Source organism: Lissotriton helveticus, chromosome 8, assembly GCF_964261635.1.
Source record: "Lissotriton helveticus chromosome 8, aLisHel1.1, whole genome shotgun sequence".
Classification (NCBI taxonomy): domain Eukaryota; kingdom Metazoa; phylum Chordata; class Amphibia; order Caudata; family Salamandridae; genus Lissotriton; species Lissotriton helveticus.
In genome coordinates this window covers 910,105,694-910,119,298 of record NC_136069.1, presented here as the reverse complement: position 1 = coordinate 910,119,298, position 13,605 = coordinate 910,105,694, and the positions used below count along the sequence as shown (strand labels likewise).

At 43.9% G+C, this 13,605-nt stretch overlaps 1 protein-coding gene across 7 annotated transcripts in view; it reads right to left on the bottom strand.

The window, feature by feature from the left end:
* Positions 1–2,944: 2,944 nt before the first annotated feature.
* ST3GAL6 (ST3 beta-galactoside alpha-2,3-sialyltransferase 6) overlaps positions 2,945–13,605 on the bottom strand; it is a 635,416-nt gene continuing 624,755 nt past the window's right edge. For all 7 annotated transcript variants that reach the window (XM_078657726.1, XM_078657728.1, XM_078657722.1 and 4 more), the window contains one exon: positions 2,945–4,305. In XM_078657726.1, coding sequence (XP_078513852.1) covers positions 4,219–4,305 — 87 coding nt within the window. In that variant the 3' untranslated portion in view covers positions 2,945–4,218. The remainder of the gene's footprint in view (positions 4,306–13,605) is intronic.

Genomic DNA, 13,605 nt, shown 5'->3' with positions numbered 1-13,605 from the left:
GTGCGGAACCTCCCAGTAGAACCACAACCGTAAATAATTTCTCACCGTCCTTTGATCCCAAAAGACAAACTAGGTCGCACTCTTGCAGATTTTTGTTTCTTCGCACAATTAATTTATTCTTAAATCCATTTTTGAAACAGGGAACAGGCGATTAACCAACGCGTATCGGTATAGCCTTATAGGCTCGGTTAAGAGTGACTACTTTTGCTAGAACATAAATACATATATATATATATATATATATATAGAAGCACGTAAACTCCCTCCCGTCCTGGAAAAGAGGATGAAAGCACTCCAGGTTAAGACAAGGTTGTTTATTCCTCACACGGCAACGAAGAAAACAGACGCGTTTCGGACAAAAGTCCTTCCTCAGTGTCGCCGGCATATAATCAATGACGCTCATTTAAAGCAACTCATAGAAACAAAAGGTGGACTGTAAATATGTGCACCATCGAGTTTAACGTAATTTCAGTGTTTCAAACCGTGATCAAAAAATGGGTTAACTATGGCAGCCATATTGGACTATGCAAAATCAACGAAGATATATATACTGAGACAAAATAATGTATATCTTGATACTCTCAGGACAATATTGCCATATGCATCGTTATCAAATTTACATAAAAAATATATTAGCATAGTACATACTAATTACCATTGCCAGAGACTTTCATGTATATTGCCGTGGATCGGCGTTGCACTGGCATTGTAACCCAAAAGAAATAGTTCTCGTGGCCCCTCTTGCCACAGCAGCTTCCAACAATATGAGAGATTCAAACAATATATATACACATACATACACACACACACATACTTTTCTCCCACAAACTGAAGCATAACTGTTTTTCGAAAAAAAGTATTACACTTGCACGAGGTCAGACAAAACAAACTTGGTGGACTGCTGGGGTTCTTTTGCCAATTGGCATGCAATTCAGTAAAGAGGCAGGAAGCTAATGTCGGTTGAAACAAGGGAAACTTCCTGATTCACTGCTTCCTTAAGAGTACCTCACCAGATATGTGTTCTCTGCTCCATCTTCGTTCTGCCCTGATTAACACTGGATCTTGCCAGCCAATCAGAGACTTGGAGAATAATGAACAAGTTACTTACCTTCAGTAACAATGTAACTGGTAGAAACATGGGCCCTCCGAGTCTGGGCCAAAGCAGACAGTGTCAAACGCCTAGGGCCGTCAACAGACTCTGTGAAAATGAGGTACAGGGCCTCATAGAACTTCTGGGTCTGGGCAGATGGCGTTTCGGCTCCCGGAAAAGCAGGGAGGCGCGGAGTCATCTCCAAAGGAGGCTCCGGGGAAGGAGCTTTCAAGTGACGATGCTCAGAGTCCCGCAGCGCATCAGCTGGCGTGAAGTCAAAGAACGGCTGTGCTTCTTTGACTTTTTTGGGTCCTTACCTGAACTCCCTGAAGACTTGGAATGCGACGAGGAGTGCAGACTCCGTGACAGTCCTCTGGACCTTCCTCTCGAATGAGAGCGTCGCGCAGCCAAGCGCTGGGGCTCCAACAGCTTTCGTACTGCACTCGCAAAGCCTTCGAATTCATGGCCCGCCCCTCTGACCATGACTTCAGGTCGTAGTCGTGCTCCAGAGGGACAAGAGGTAAGCATCCGTCATGGACATCATCCTGTGACAGGAGCAGCAGGGCTTGAAGCCGGGCCTACGCTGGGATATCCTGGGCGCACCAGGAGTCCAAGGCTCAAAAAAGAAGTTGACAAAAGCTGAAAAAAATGGCTAAGGAGTAGCTCTCTCGGGATCCGCACATAGGCTGGTGCAGAAAAAGAAAGAACTGAATTCAGCATGCATGGGCGTTCTATATAGGTACTGCAACATCATTCCGGCGCCTACAACGCCCACAACAGATGAGGAGCCGACCAACGCCACCTACTGATGCACAGGGGTATTGCTGTTGGAAAAATCTCCTGATCCAGACTGAAGCCAGGGGAAAACTCTAAAGGTAAGGAATCTACAACTAGAAGTTTCTATCAGATATTCTTTTTTGTGTTGTAAAATGTGAAAACTGCCCTTTTGCGGTTATATGTGGCTCAATTAGAGGGGTTTCCAAGTTCAAATCTACATTTAACAACTGGCCGAAGTAGTGTCCCTTTCTACCCGACCGGTTGCAGCCCGTACCTCATCAAAGTCTCCATTTTAGTCACTGTTTTTCCAGTCAATCCTAAACAGGCAAAATAAAGCAAGGCTCCACAAATGTCATCAGAGAAACTCTCAAACTGCCCAGGAGGAAAGGGGTCTTCCTACAGGCTTTGCTCTGGACAATACTTGAAGTGGAAGGAACGATGACAACCTCCTGTGCTTAACTAGAAGAGAGAGTGCACCCAGTCACTCTAAAAACCAAGTAGCACCCCCTTAGACTACATAGTGGTGAGTAGACAAAAGTGGAAGGCAGACAAAAACATTTGGTGCCTTCTACCAAAAGTAAGTTACCCTCCTGGATCCTACAGCAGGATAATGTCATGTTGTATGACAAAGGGGGGGATAAACTGTGACTGAACAACACCAGAAAGGAGTACATCCTTTTTTGCATTTTTTTTTACTTTCTCCTACATGTCAATACAATAAAAATGAGCTAACAGTATGCAGCCATGGCCAGCACGTCATGTTTATTTACCTAGCAACACGTTTATTTTAAATAACTCATAGCAAATTTGGTATTTCTCACTCAAAGTTCTACTCTTAATGCTCAAATTCATGTTTACCTCACAAAAAACAAGGCCCTGTGACTGGATACGAAGAAGGTAACTGCATAATGGCAGAAAATGTACATGACGATGAAAGGAAACAACTGTAAAAATTGTTTTGTTGGGTCACATGTTAAAAAAGATAAAACATTTTTGTGAGAAACAGCCAAAATATCAGTATGAAATTCAGCCTAGGATATCAATTGCATGCAATCAAGAGGCGCAGGTAGTCATTAGTTGTCAACTGCAGTGATAGGAATCAGATTTAATTAAAATTATTTAGTGGTGTTAATTCTCCATTCAAACATCAGATTAAGGTTTCATAGGCACGTTGAGAGGGGAAAAATACAAAAAGAAAGACACATGACATCTCCTGAGTCCCTATGCAGCATCTATATAATATGGGCTGCTTTAAAACTCATGGCTTAACATAATAAATAAATAAAGATTCTACGGTGCCATCCATTGCTCAGTGAAGTGCCATTCCCCATTTGTAACACATTTTTAATACTGTTTCTTTATTTAAGTTTGATTCTCACGCAATAATATATCAACTCGCAACAGGGACTATGTGGACTTCAAGGTTGGAGGGTCGTTCTATTTCGTGCACACCATAATTCATATTCGCTTTCTTGTGCTTCATGTAGTTCATGGCAACTGCTTCATAGCCATGTAATGCTCTGGCTGAGTCATAAACACTAAGTAACTTCTTCTTAACACAAAATCCAAGTATTGGAAGGTGAAAGGAAAGAGGATCAAGTAAGAGCAGGGAAATAACTTTTTTTTAAAATTGTTTCTCGACACGGTTCATATCCCCTTCTGAGACATTAGTGGCAGGGCCCATTATCTCAAAGAAAACCTTCGAGATGCCAAAAGTAGGACTGCGACAGGATTTCCAAAGATGACTGGAACAGATGTACAGGATTTAAGGGATGGCACTGTGAAAACTGCAGTCTATAATTTTTTGGAACAAAAATAAACAAAGTTCGGCATTTGAAACTTATTTTCTTGGTTCATTTACCGGATTAAGGAAAAAACAAAAATAAAAAGGTGTTCTTCCTTCCAGACATGGCATTTCGATCACTCTGGATGAAAATGAATCAAATATTGTTGACAACTCGCTGCGAATAACGCCTGTGCCGGGTATTACACTGTGGAGAACAACACATTTTGAAAACTTAACACATCCAAGGTGTCGCTTCAAATCTTTCCTTTTTCATTTTCTCTATGGTTTCGCCAGGACAACAACGATCGTTCAACATTGCTTAACAAGAACTTGCAAAGGTCCCAAACGTTCTTCGCTGTGTCCTTTGCACTTGCCTCAATTTTCATTTCCGTTATTTCTACAGCAGAGAGCACGAGATCGGCGGGAATCTGTCAAACACCCTCATGGATGCATCTTTCTTTCTTCCATGGTTTTGATACCCGTGCATTGCACTTAAAAATGAATGTATAAAAATACAACTCTTTCATATGTTTATGGTAATATCTCAGTATCATAAATTCTCAGGTCAGTGTGGTGTCAAATTTATAACAGTCTTTTTTTCCACCAAGTCCTTCAGAAGCATCTGTTCTGCAGTGATGTTATGATATTCAGTCTAGTGAGAGAGAAGAAAAGTAGGTTAGGACAGGCAAAATATTACAATATTGCTGGCACTCCACAAACATTATACCATTTTTCATAGTTTTCTAGGGGACAGCTGGATAGCTTACCAACTGATTGCACAGTTAGTGATGCACTGTCTAGAGAAGCCATACAGCCAGTAAAATGGTTCACAAGAAAACTACTCGTGTAGAATTAAAATTATTTCTAGTTTGAGCTACATTTGAAATTTTGCATTAAGAAGGATTACCTACCTTGTGACTACTATTACTAATACCATGAAGAGCTAAAAAAGAGGACAACAGAAAAGCAGCATCTTGAAGGAATGCAGTACTAAAAAAAGATAAAACAAATTGCAAAGCTACAACACACTTGTCAAAACAAATGGCAATCAAGACAAACTTCACCTACACAAACTTAATATATAACAAGTTAACAATCAAAAAAGCTAATAAAAAACACTATTCAGACAGTATTCCAAATATGAAATGTGCAAATAAAGAGTTTTATAAAATGATCACTGAATTTCGAAACCTAAATGCACAGAAGGAACTCATCCATTACTCAAAAATGTACTGACAAACTGGCAAATCATTACACAACCACAGCAGACTATTGGACTCCTATTTAAAGCACATGAAAAACACCAGCACCAATCCATTTACAACAGTTCCCTCCAAGGGTAGGCTAACCCAGCTTTTGCATTCCTTTCAACAACTATCAAAAAGCAAATTTATTAATGTCAAAACAAGCAGGCCAGCAGTAGGCTGCCTTTGACCACCAGAAATCTCCAAGAACATTCTTTAACTACCACTGCTGCCACACCACTAAGAAGAATCATTAGCAATTTTTTAACTACAGGAATCTTTCAAGAAGATTTAAAAAAAGGCAAACATACACTCATTATTAAAGACAACAAACCTGGACAAATATGACCCAAACGACTACAGACCTGTTATAAATGGACCTTTCCTGGGCAAACTGATAGAAAGAGCAGCAATCGCCCGGAGGTCACAATTTATTGAAGATAACTCCATACTTCCCGAATTGCAAACAGGATTCAATCCAGGAAGAGGCACATAATCTGCCCTTGTTGCCATCTGGGAACACCTTAAAAAGACTAATCCAGAGAAGGGTCGCTGCACTACTTTTCTTAGACCTCTCAGCTGCCTTCAACACAGTTGGCCTTGACACTCTAATCCAAAGATTCTTCTAAGCCGACATGGAGGAGACTGCTCTCAACTGGATCACATATTACCATCAAAATGGAACAAATGTCAACCATACTCACCTTTCTCTTCCAAACCGCACTTCACAAAGGCTCAAGGCTCTATTATCTCACCTATGGGTTTCAACAACTAAATGCAGCAATTACCAGCAATGATCAATGAATTTCAGCTCACCTCACATGCTATAACTATGCAGATGACCAACAAATGCTTCTTAAACTAGAAAGCCCAAAAGACATTGGAAACTCAAACATCTTCAGTTGATTCAGAGCTGTTGATCAGTGGATGACATGGAGCCATCTCAAATTGAATGTTTCTAAGACTGAAATATTCACATGTGGCGACTGGAAACATTAAGACCCACTCTGCATCTAGCCTGATAATATGGGACCAACTTCTTAAGTATCTAAGGAAGTAAGAAACTGTAAAATTGCGATGGACTCCAAGTTACTAATGAATGCCAAGTGGACAAATTAGCAAGATCAAGATTTATTACTATGAATACTCTGCAATGAATCTTCCCACACCTAGGATTTTCACACAATCTCCAGGCTACTATCTCTGTTGTACTGCCTAAACTTGATTACGCCAAAAGCCCCTACGACAGATCATCTTTATCAACTATGAAAATACTTCAACAATTTCATAACTCAATTGCCATACTACTCCCACATGTAAAGTCACAAGACCACATCTCACCTGACTTGAGGGCCCTACATTGGTTATCTGTTGCTGGAAGATCCACCTTCAAGCTGCTTTGTATCACCCACAAAGCAATACATGGAACAAGATCACTTTTCATCAGGAATAAAATCACCAAATAGATACAACAAAGGAATCTCCGCCTCCAAAAAAACACGCGTGGAACACCTTCTCTGTTCAAGCAGCCAAACTATGGAATCCATTAACTCACACAAGATCCACGGAGAACTATCGTATTTTCTGACGACTACTCAAGAGTTTTCTCTTTCCTACATAACCACCGTACTCAAACACAAATGTACAGCATATGCCTGTGTATGTAAACATGTATACTTTGAATTAAATGTATGTATGTAGATATGTGCATTTCTTTGTACAAATATATAACCTACCTATGGTTTAAAATATATATATTCTTTAGGTCTGCTTAACAAATTTATATACTACTTATGATATATATATATATATATATATATATATATATATATATATATATATAGGAGCGGTCCACGCCAGTCATTCTTCAGGCAGCAGGGAAGGACACACCGCTATTTCCACTCTGGTGTTGGGCGCTGAAGAAGGCAGATAGCCGAAATGCATTCGCCGCCACCGGAGCTATGCTGATGTCAATAAAGCCTTTCCAACTGTTCCTCGCCTGGGCTTCTGCTTCTTTCGTTGGAGGAAGGTACTGTGGAGACATTTTCTGCGCACATCAGAAGCGCAGTTCAGAAGTCCCTGCTAATTTTGGGTCCGGACTAATTCTGGTACGCCTCACGGCTTTTTCTTATTGCTCCAGGTATGGAGACTGTCCGGCCCCCCGCCCCTGACTACGGAGGACTCGAGCAGTTGGGGTATTAACCCCTCTTGTGGCAATTTGCATTGCATTTGTCCCTGCATAAAGGACTCTTGTGATTGAGGGCGGTGGCAGTAACGACGGGGACTCGAGGAGAGACTTGAAAGACTTTGGCGTTTGTTTCCCTACCCTGCTACATCATGGGCCCGACTACTAACATCGTGAATTCCACCCCCATTGTCACCGGCCCGAGGTGCTGTGCATTAAGCATCCTGGGAGTTGTGGTTCAGAGCATATACAATGAACTACAACAGGTGAGCCCAATGGTGAGGGGGAGGAGCGGTCCACGCCAGTCATTCTTCAGGCAGCAGGGAAGGACACACCGCTATTTCCACTCTGGTGTTGGGCGCTGAAGAAGGCGGATAGCCGAAATGCATTCGCCGCCACCGGAGCTATGCTGATGTCAATAAAGCCTTTCCAACTGTTCCTCGCCTGGGCTTCTGCTTCTTTCGTTGGAGGAAGGTACTGTGGAGATATATATATATATATATATATATACACACATATACACACACATAATATTATTCTAAACATTTTTATAGGTTACTGCATAGTTTTCATATACGTTATTTGATTAGATGCCTATGGGTCTCTGTTTTAATTTACCTATCACAATATGTAAATATGATCATAATTTTATTCATAAGAGCTTCACTACTGAAATATCTTGCGGAAAATAAAAAACATTAATAAATAATATTTTTTTTCTAATAAAAATACACAAATAAATTAGCTTCATGAACAGCAAAACATGAAAGTCTGAGTTTCTTACTAGCTATCCAACAATGCACATATGGGACTTGATAAAATAAAGTAAAGCAAGCGAGGGACTAGGAGCTGATGAGCAGGTCCAGCACCAAAGCTCCTTAAATATCATGGTTAAACAAAAGAAGGATGCTGCTACTCCAGAACAGGCAAGAGAAAGAAATGAGAAGCTGCCAGTCGGGAGCAGGAGAGGGGCTGAACAACTGAATCGGGGGCTCCGTGTGATCAGACGTGATGCTCTCACACACTCAGATGGGTGTCATGCATCATCATTGGTCTGCTCCTCGTTTTGCTCGTGCGACAAATTGGAAACTGACTCTTTTTCAGAGATCTTCTGATTTTTGGCCTTATTGATGAATGGAAGCAAGATGTAGTGAGTGGCGGGTGGTGTGTTAGGTCATTTAAAACTGTTTAAGGGGTATAGAGAACCGTTTTTATAAGGTGGTCCCCATGACAGGAGTAAAAACGAAAGAGCGCTGTCACAGGCGCCAATGAACCTTGACAGCTCAAAATATGTGACATAGGGTCAACATGTTTCATGCGTGTTAAATAGAGTTGCCCATCAATATTTGTTAAGTATACCGGCTACAGTATAGGACAGCGAAGTTCTGACCTGTAAGGGAGAAAAGAGACAGCTAATCGGCAGTGCCATCACTGACTGAATGAGTTGATACTTCCTTAATACATTTAGCATGCCTTTGAGCAAAAACAAATGCTGCAGGATCATTGCCGCCCGCAGTGAAGTGTGCACAGTGAAGTAAACAAATAATTGAAAGGTGACCACGTGGAAAACACAGCATAACACAAACACAACACCAATATGTGGTGTGATACATTGTAGGGTAGCATATCCCAAAAGTAAGGAATATGGATCTTACCCTATTTGAGTGGTTACTGTGTAGTATTCTCTAGATGGGTGCTTGGCTATCCCAGCACCCATACTGTGATCCTTAGAAATAGGCAGCAGACCGTGCTTAGCTGAAGGGATAAACTGGTAAAAACAGGTGTACCATTTAGGAGGTCCTCCAAAACACCATACTTCTACAACTTTCCAAACTATATAAAGGGGCGACCCCGCCCGTGAAACCCATTGTGTCAGTTGTCGTACCCCTCATGGAACCATTGAGCAAATTCTGCAATCATTTCCTGCAAAAACCCATTACGAAGTACCCATCCTTCCTCAAGGAAACCAGGGACATCCTGAACTTAACTGAAGAAGCTAGCCAACTGTATGTGACTGACCTCTTGGTCACCCTCGATGTTGAGGCACTATATACCAACATTCCCCTTGACACCACCTTCTTGGTTGTACAGAACAGCCTCCTGTCAGAAACCTGGACCTCAGCAACACCGATGAGCTTCATTACAGAGTGCGCAACCATCTAACAAAAAGAAAATTACTTTCTGTTCATGGATTAACTCAACTACCAGATACAAGGTACCTTGATGGGGAGTACCTTCGCATTCAGCCTAGCCTGCCTGTACATGGCTGATTTTGAGAGGGAGCACATCTATGCCAATACAAACCCCTACAATACCAACATCATATTGTGGCGATGCTGCATAGACATCATCTTTTGGCATGGTAATATTGACTTTTGCCATGAATTCTACATCTGGATTAACTCGCTCAACCCGTACCTCAGGTTCACCAAGACGATCTCAGAAAGAGAACTTCCTTTTTTGGATCTCCTGATCTCCCTCAAGAATGACAAGCTGTCTACCAGCACATTCAACAACAACGAAAAAAGATAATGAAAAAAACAGACTGCAATAGTTTCCTACTTTACAATACCCATCATCCGAAAGCCCTCCAGAAAACCTCCCTTAAGGGCAATTTCTTAGACTGAACTGCAGCAGTGTTGGTGACTATGATGTACAGGCCAATGAAACCAGCACCAAAGTCAGAGCCCACAACTGCACCGAACCCCCCAACCCCCCCCCCCCCCACCCACAGGACCATGTCTCAGGCACGGAAGAGGGCTGGAAAAAAACAAACAGGGGCGCACTGTTAGAAGCCAAAACCAGGTCCAATGACATCATCAATGGTCACCACTTTCACTCCCAACTCGAACTGTATACTAAGGATTATACGAAAACACTGGCCGATACTACACTCTGGTTCCCTCAATAGCTCCCTTCCACGCTTTGCATTTAAATGCACACAGAACCTAAGAGACATGGTGATACTCAAGAAACCCTAGGCAATTCCTACGTCATAACAATGCTCACTTTGGAACCTCTCCCCAGTTACTGGACACTACCCGTGTGGGTCATGTGGAGTATTCCACCTCCCAAAAACAATAAAAGAAATCAGACAAGATCATACACATATATGGACACCGACCGTACCAACTGCAACACAAAGAACTACGTATATCTCATCACCTGTCCTTGAATGCTTAAAGACGCTGGCATGACAAGACCAGCAAAGGCTAGGATCAAAGAGCACCGCAGCAACATATGGTGCAAACAAAGGATGACCAAGATGAGCACACATTTCCTGGCCACCAACCACATCACTGATGACCTCCAGTGGACCATCCGGTAAGCACATAATCAGTGGGACAAACAGACCCTGTTCCGGAGGGAACAACACTGGGTCTTTTGTCTAGCTCCCCATGTTACAGACTTTAACTACGACAATCCCTGTAGTGAATTAAGGCACTTAGACTGCAGTTGCCACTCTTCTGCACATGGCTCTCAGGAGGCAAAGTAATCTTCCCTCCGTAAACAACCTGTGGCACTTTCTGTCAACCCGACTGCTTTTCAAAATCTTCAAGTGGCTCGCCATCATCACCAGAAAGACGGTAACTCATGCCCTTATCACCAGCCCAGTGGACTACTGCAACGCACTCTATGAAGGCACCACCACTGAGCTCATGCAAAGACTCCAAACGATCCAGAACGCAGCCCCCAGACTGATCCTCAATCTGCCCAGGAGAACCCACATCACCCAGCACCTGAAAGACCTCCACTGGCCCTAGGCCCAGAAGAGATGCCATTCAAACTCCTAACTCATGTCTACAAAGCCCTCCATGACTTAGGACCCACATACTTGAACCACCATCTGCATTTCCACGGTCTCCCCAGGAACCTCCAATCCACATACCTCGCCCTTGTGCTGATCCCTTGTATACGCCACTGCCGTGCCGGAGGACGCTCCTTCTCCTTTCTCGCCGCCAAAGCCTAGAACACCCTCCCTCACCACCTCCGCACCGCGCTCTTACTGACCAACTTCAGGAAGAGGCTCAAGACTTGGCTCTTAGTATGAGACCTACAGCACATTCGATACCCTCTTGGTTGACAAGTCGCGCTTTACAAATAATGAGTGATTGATTTTACTACAGTACAACATGAGACACAGCCAGCAAATGTCTACGTGACATTCTCCTGTACCATCACTGACCTGTCCCCTACTTACTATTATTTGATCTTTTAACCAACCATACAAACATATCTGCTGCTCTCTACAACTGCCATTAAAGGGCCACATGATAAACAGCAGAGGGTCACGCGTACTCACTCCGTGTGTACGGTGTTTTGCTGCATTTTCCATGTTTGGCAATTTGCCTATTTGTTTGGCTCACTGTGCACAGTTCACTGCGGGTTGACAATGCGCCCTCAGCAGGCTTTCTTTACTCAAATAAAGGCATACTACATGTACTAAAGGAGTGTCAACCCATTCAGTCAGTGGTGACACCACATAATCTGCCTCTTTTCTCTCTTACAGGTCGGAACTTCGCTATTCTGTATCATAGCAAGTATAGATGACAAATAATAAATAATTGGGCACACTTATTTAACACACCTCCTCTTCCAATAAGGTGTAGGGTAGGCGCCAACAAATTGGCCTTGAAGAAATGCCTATGATCCAGTTGGACCATAAGGCATGAAACAGGTTTACCTTATGTTACATCGAGCTATCAAGGTTCATTGGCTCCTGTGACAGCGCTCTTTTGTTTTTACTCCTGTCAAGGGGACCATAATATTAAAACCGTTCTCGGAACCCCTTAGACAGTTTTAAATCACCTAGCACCCCATCCTACACTCACTACATCCTCATTTGGATTCATCATTATTAAAAATTCTGAAGATCTCTGATAAAGAGACCCCTGAAGGGGACCGTTGGACATTGCAGTGCCAGCCCAATGAGGAGCAGCTAAATGATGGAAGCATGATGCCCCTCTGGGTGTGTGGGGGGAAACAAGTTAGATCACATTTATTCTCATTTATTCACATTTATTATATTCAGAGCCTCTACATCATATGTAGAATTCCGCAAACTCCTCAAAACTTTTCTGTTTCCCAACCCCCCAGCAGTTTAGTTTTGTTCCCTACTTCCTCTGGTTCTCCGCTACCTAGCGCCAGGAAACCGCCCCGGTAACAGTGCGCTTTATAAATTTATTAAAATTCAAATTCAAATTCAAATCACATGGATCTCCCCCCAATCCAGCCCATCAGCCCCAATCCAGGTCCTGACTGACAGCTTCTCATTTCTTTCTCTTGCCTTTTCTGAATGAAGGCATCCTTCTTGTGTTTAACTTTATACAGCACAACTTTATAACTTGACATATATTATTTTCCTTATACATGTATATCCTTTCTATGTAGTTATATATCTGTATTACATTACTCCAGCTGTAGAGAAAAAAACAAAACAAATAACCTTCGACTTTCTTCAATACATCACTCCCAAATAAATCTTACTAGACTAGCTCTAGGACACCCCCGCACCGCACGGCCACCAGCTGCTGCGTGCGCCTCCCTGCCCGTGTGCCTCGATTCCGTCGCGTGACCGCGCCCCCTTCCTTAGAGCGGCGTGGTCCGTGCTCGCTCGAACTGCCCTTGTTGTTTCTGCATTGTATGGTATTTTCTGTATTTATTGTTTAGTAGTTTTGACAGTCTGTATTGCCTGTATTTTTCCCAGTAATTCGTTGTTTCCTTCCTGTGTTGCCTTTCTCTGACCCTCGTCCCCCCTCCCCGCCACCGCCGCTAACCCCGCCCCTTTTTCTTGTGTACCCTCCCCGCTCCCGCCTCCCAGCTGCTCCGCCCCCGCGCACTTGGCCATATATGGCGACTGTGCGAACGCGCAGCGTTGACGCGCAGCGGGCGCGCCGATTGTGCGCCGAAGGCGCGCCAAAGGTAAGCCCGTCTGCGCCCGTCCACGCCTGGACCGCGCCCAGTGCCAGGACCCCTGGCCCCCACCGACGGAAGCCGACCCGACGAACCTACAACGCCGCCGAACTCATCACACTCAACACCGGCGCCATCCCGGGATGTCACCGAGCCACCCCGAAGCACACCCACGGACCCTTCAGCTGCCACGCCTGCAAGTTCACCTGCATCCGGACCAACCCCGCACCAACACCCGCCAAGCCTAACACCAGCAGCAACCACCTCAAGTGCATCCTGCTCAACACCCGCTCCGTCCACAGACACGCCATCGAACTCTGGAACCTCCTCGACACCACAGCCCCTGACATCGCCTTCCTCACGGAGACCTGGATGAACGCCTCCTCAGCGCCCGACATCGCCATCGCCATCCCAGAGGGCTACAAGATCACCCGGAGGGACCGCACCACCAACCAGACGGGAGGAGGCATCGCCATCATCCACAGAGACACCATCCGCATCACGACCAACACCGACGACACCCTAACCACCGCCGAACACCTGCACTTCCAGATCCACACCGACCCGAAGACCACCCTCAGAGGCACCCTGATCTACCGACCCCCGGGAC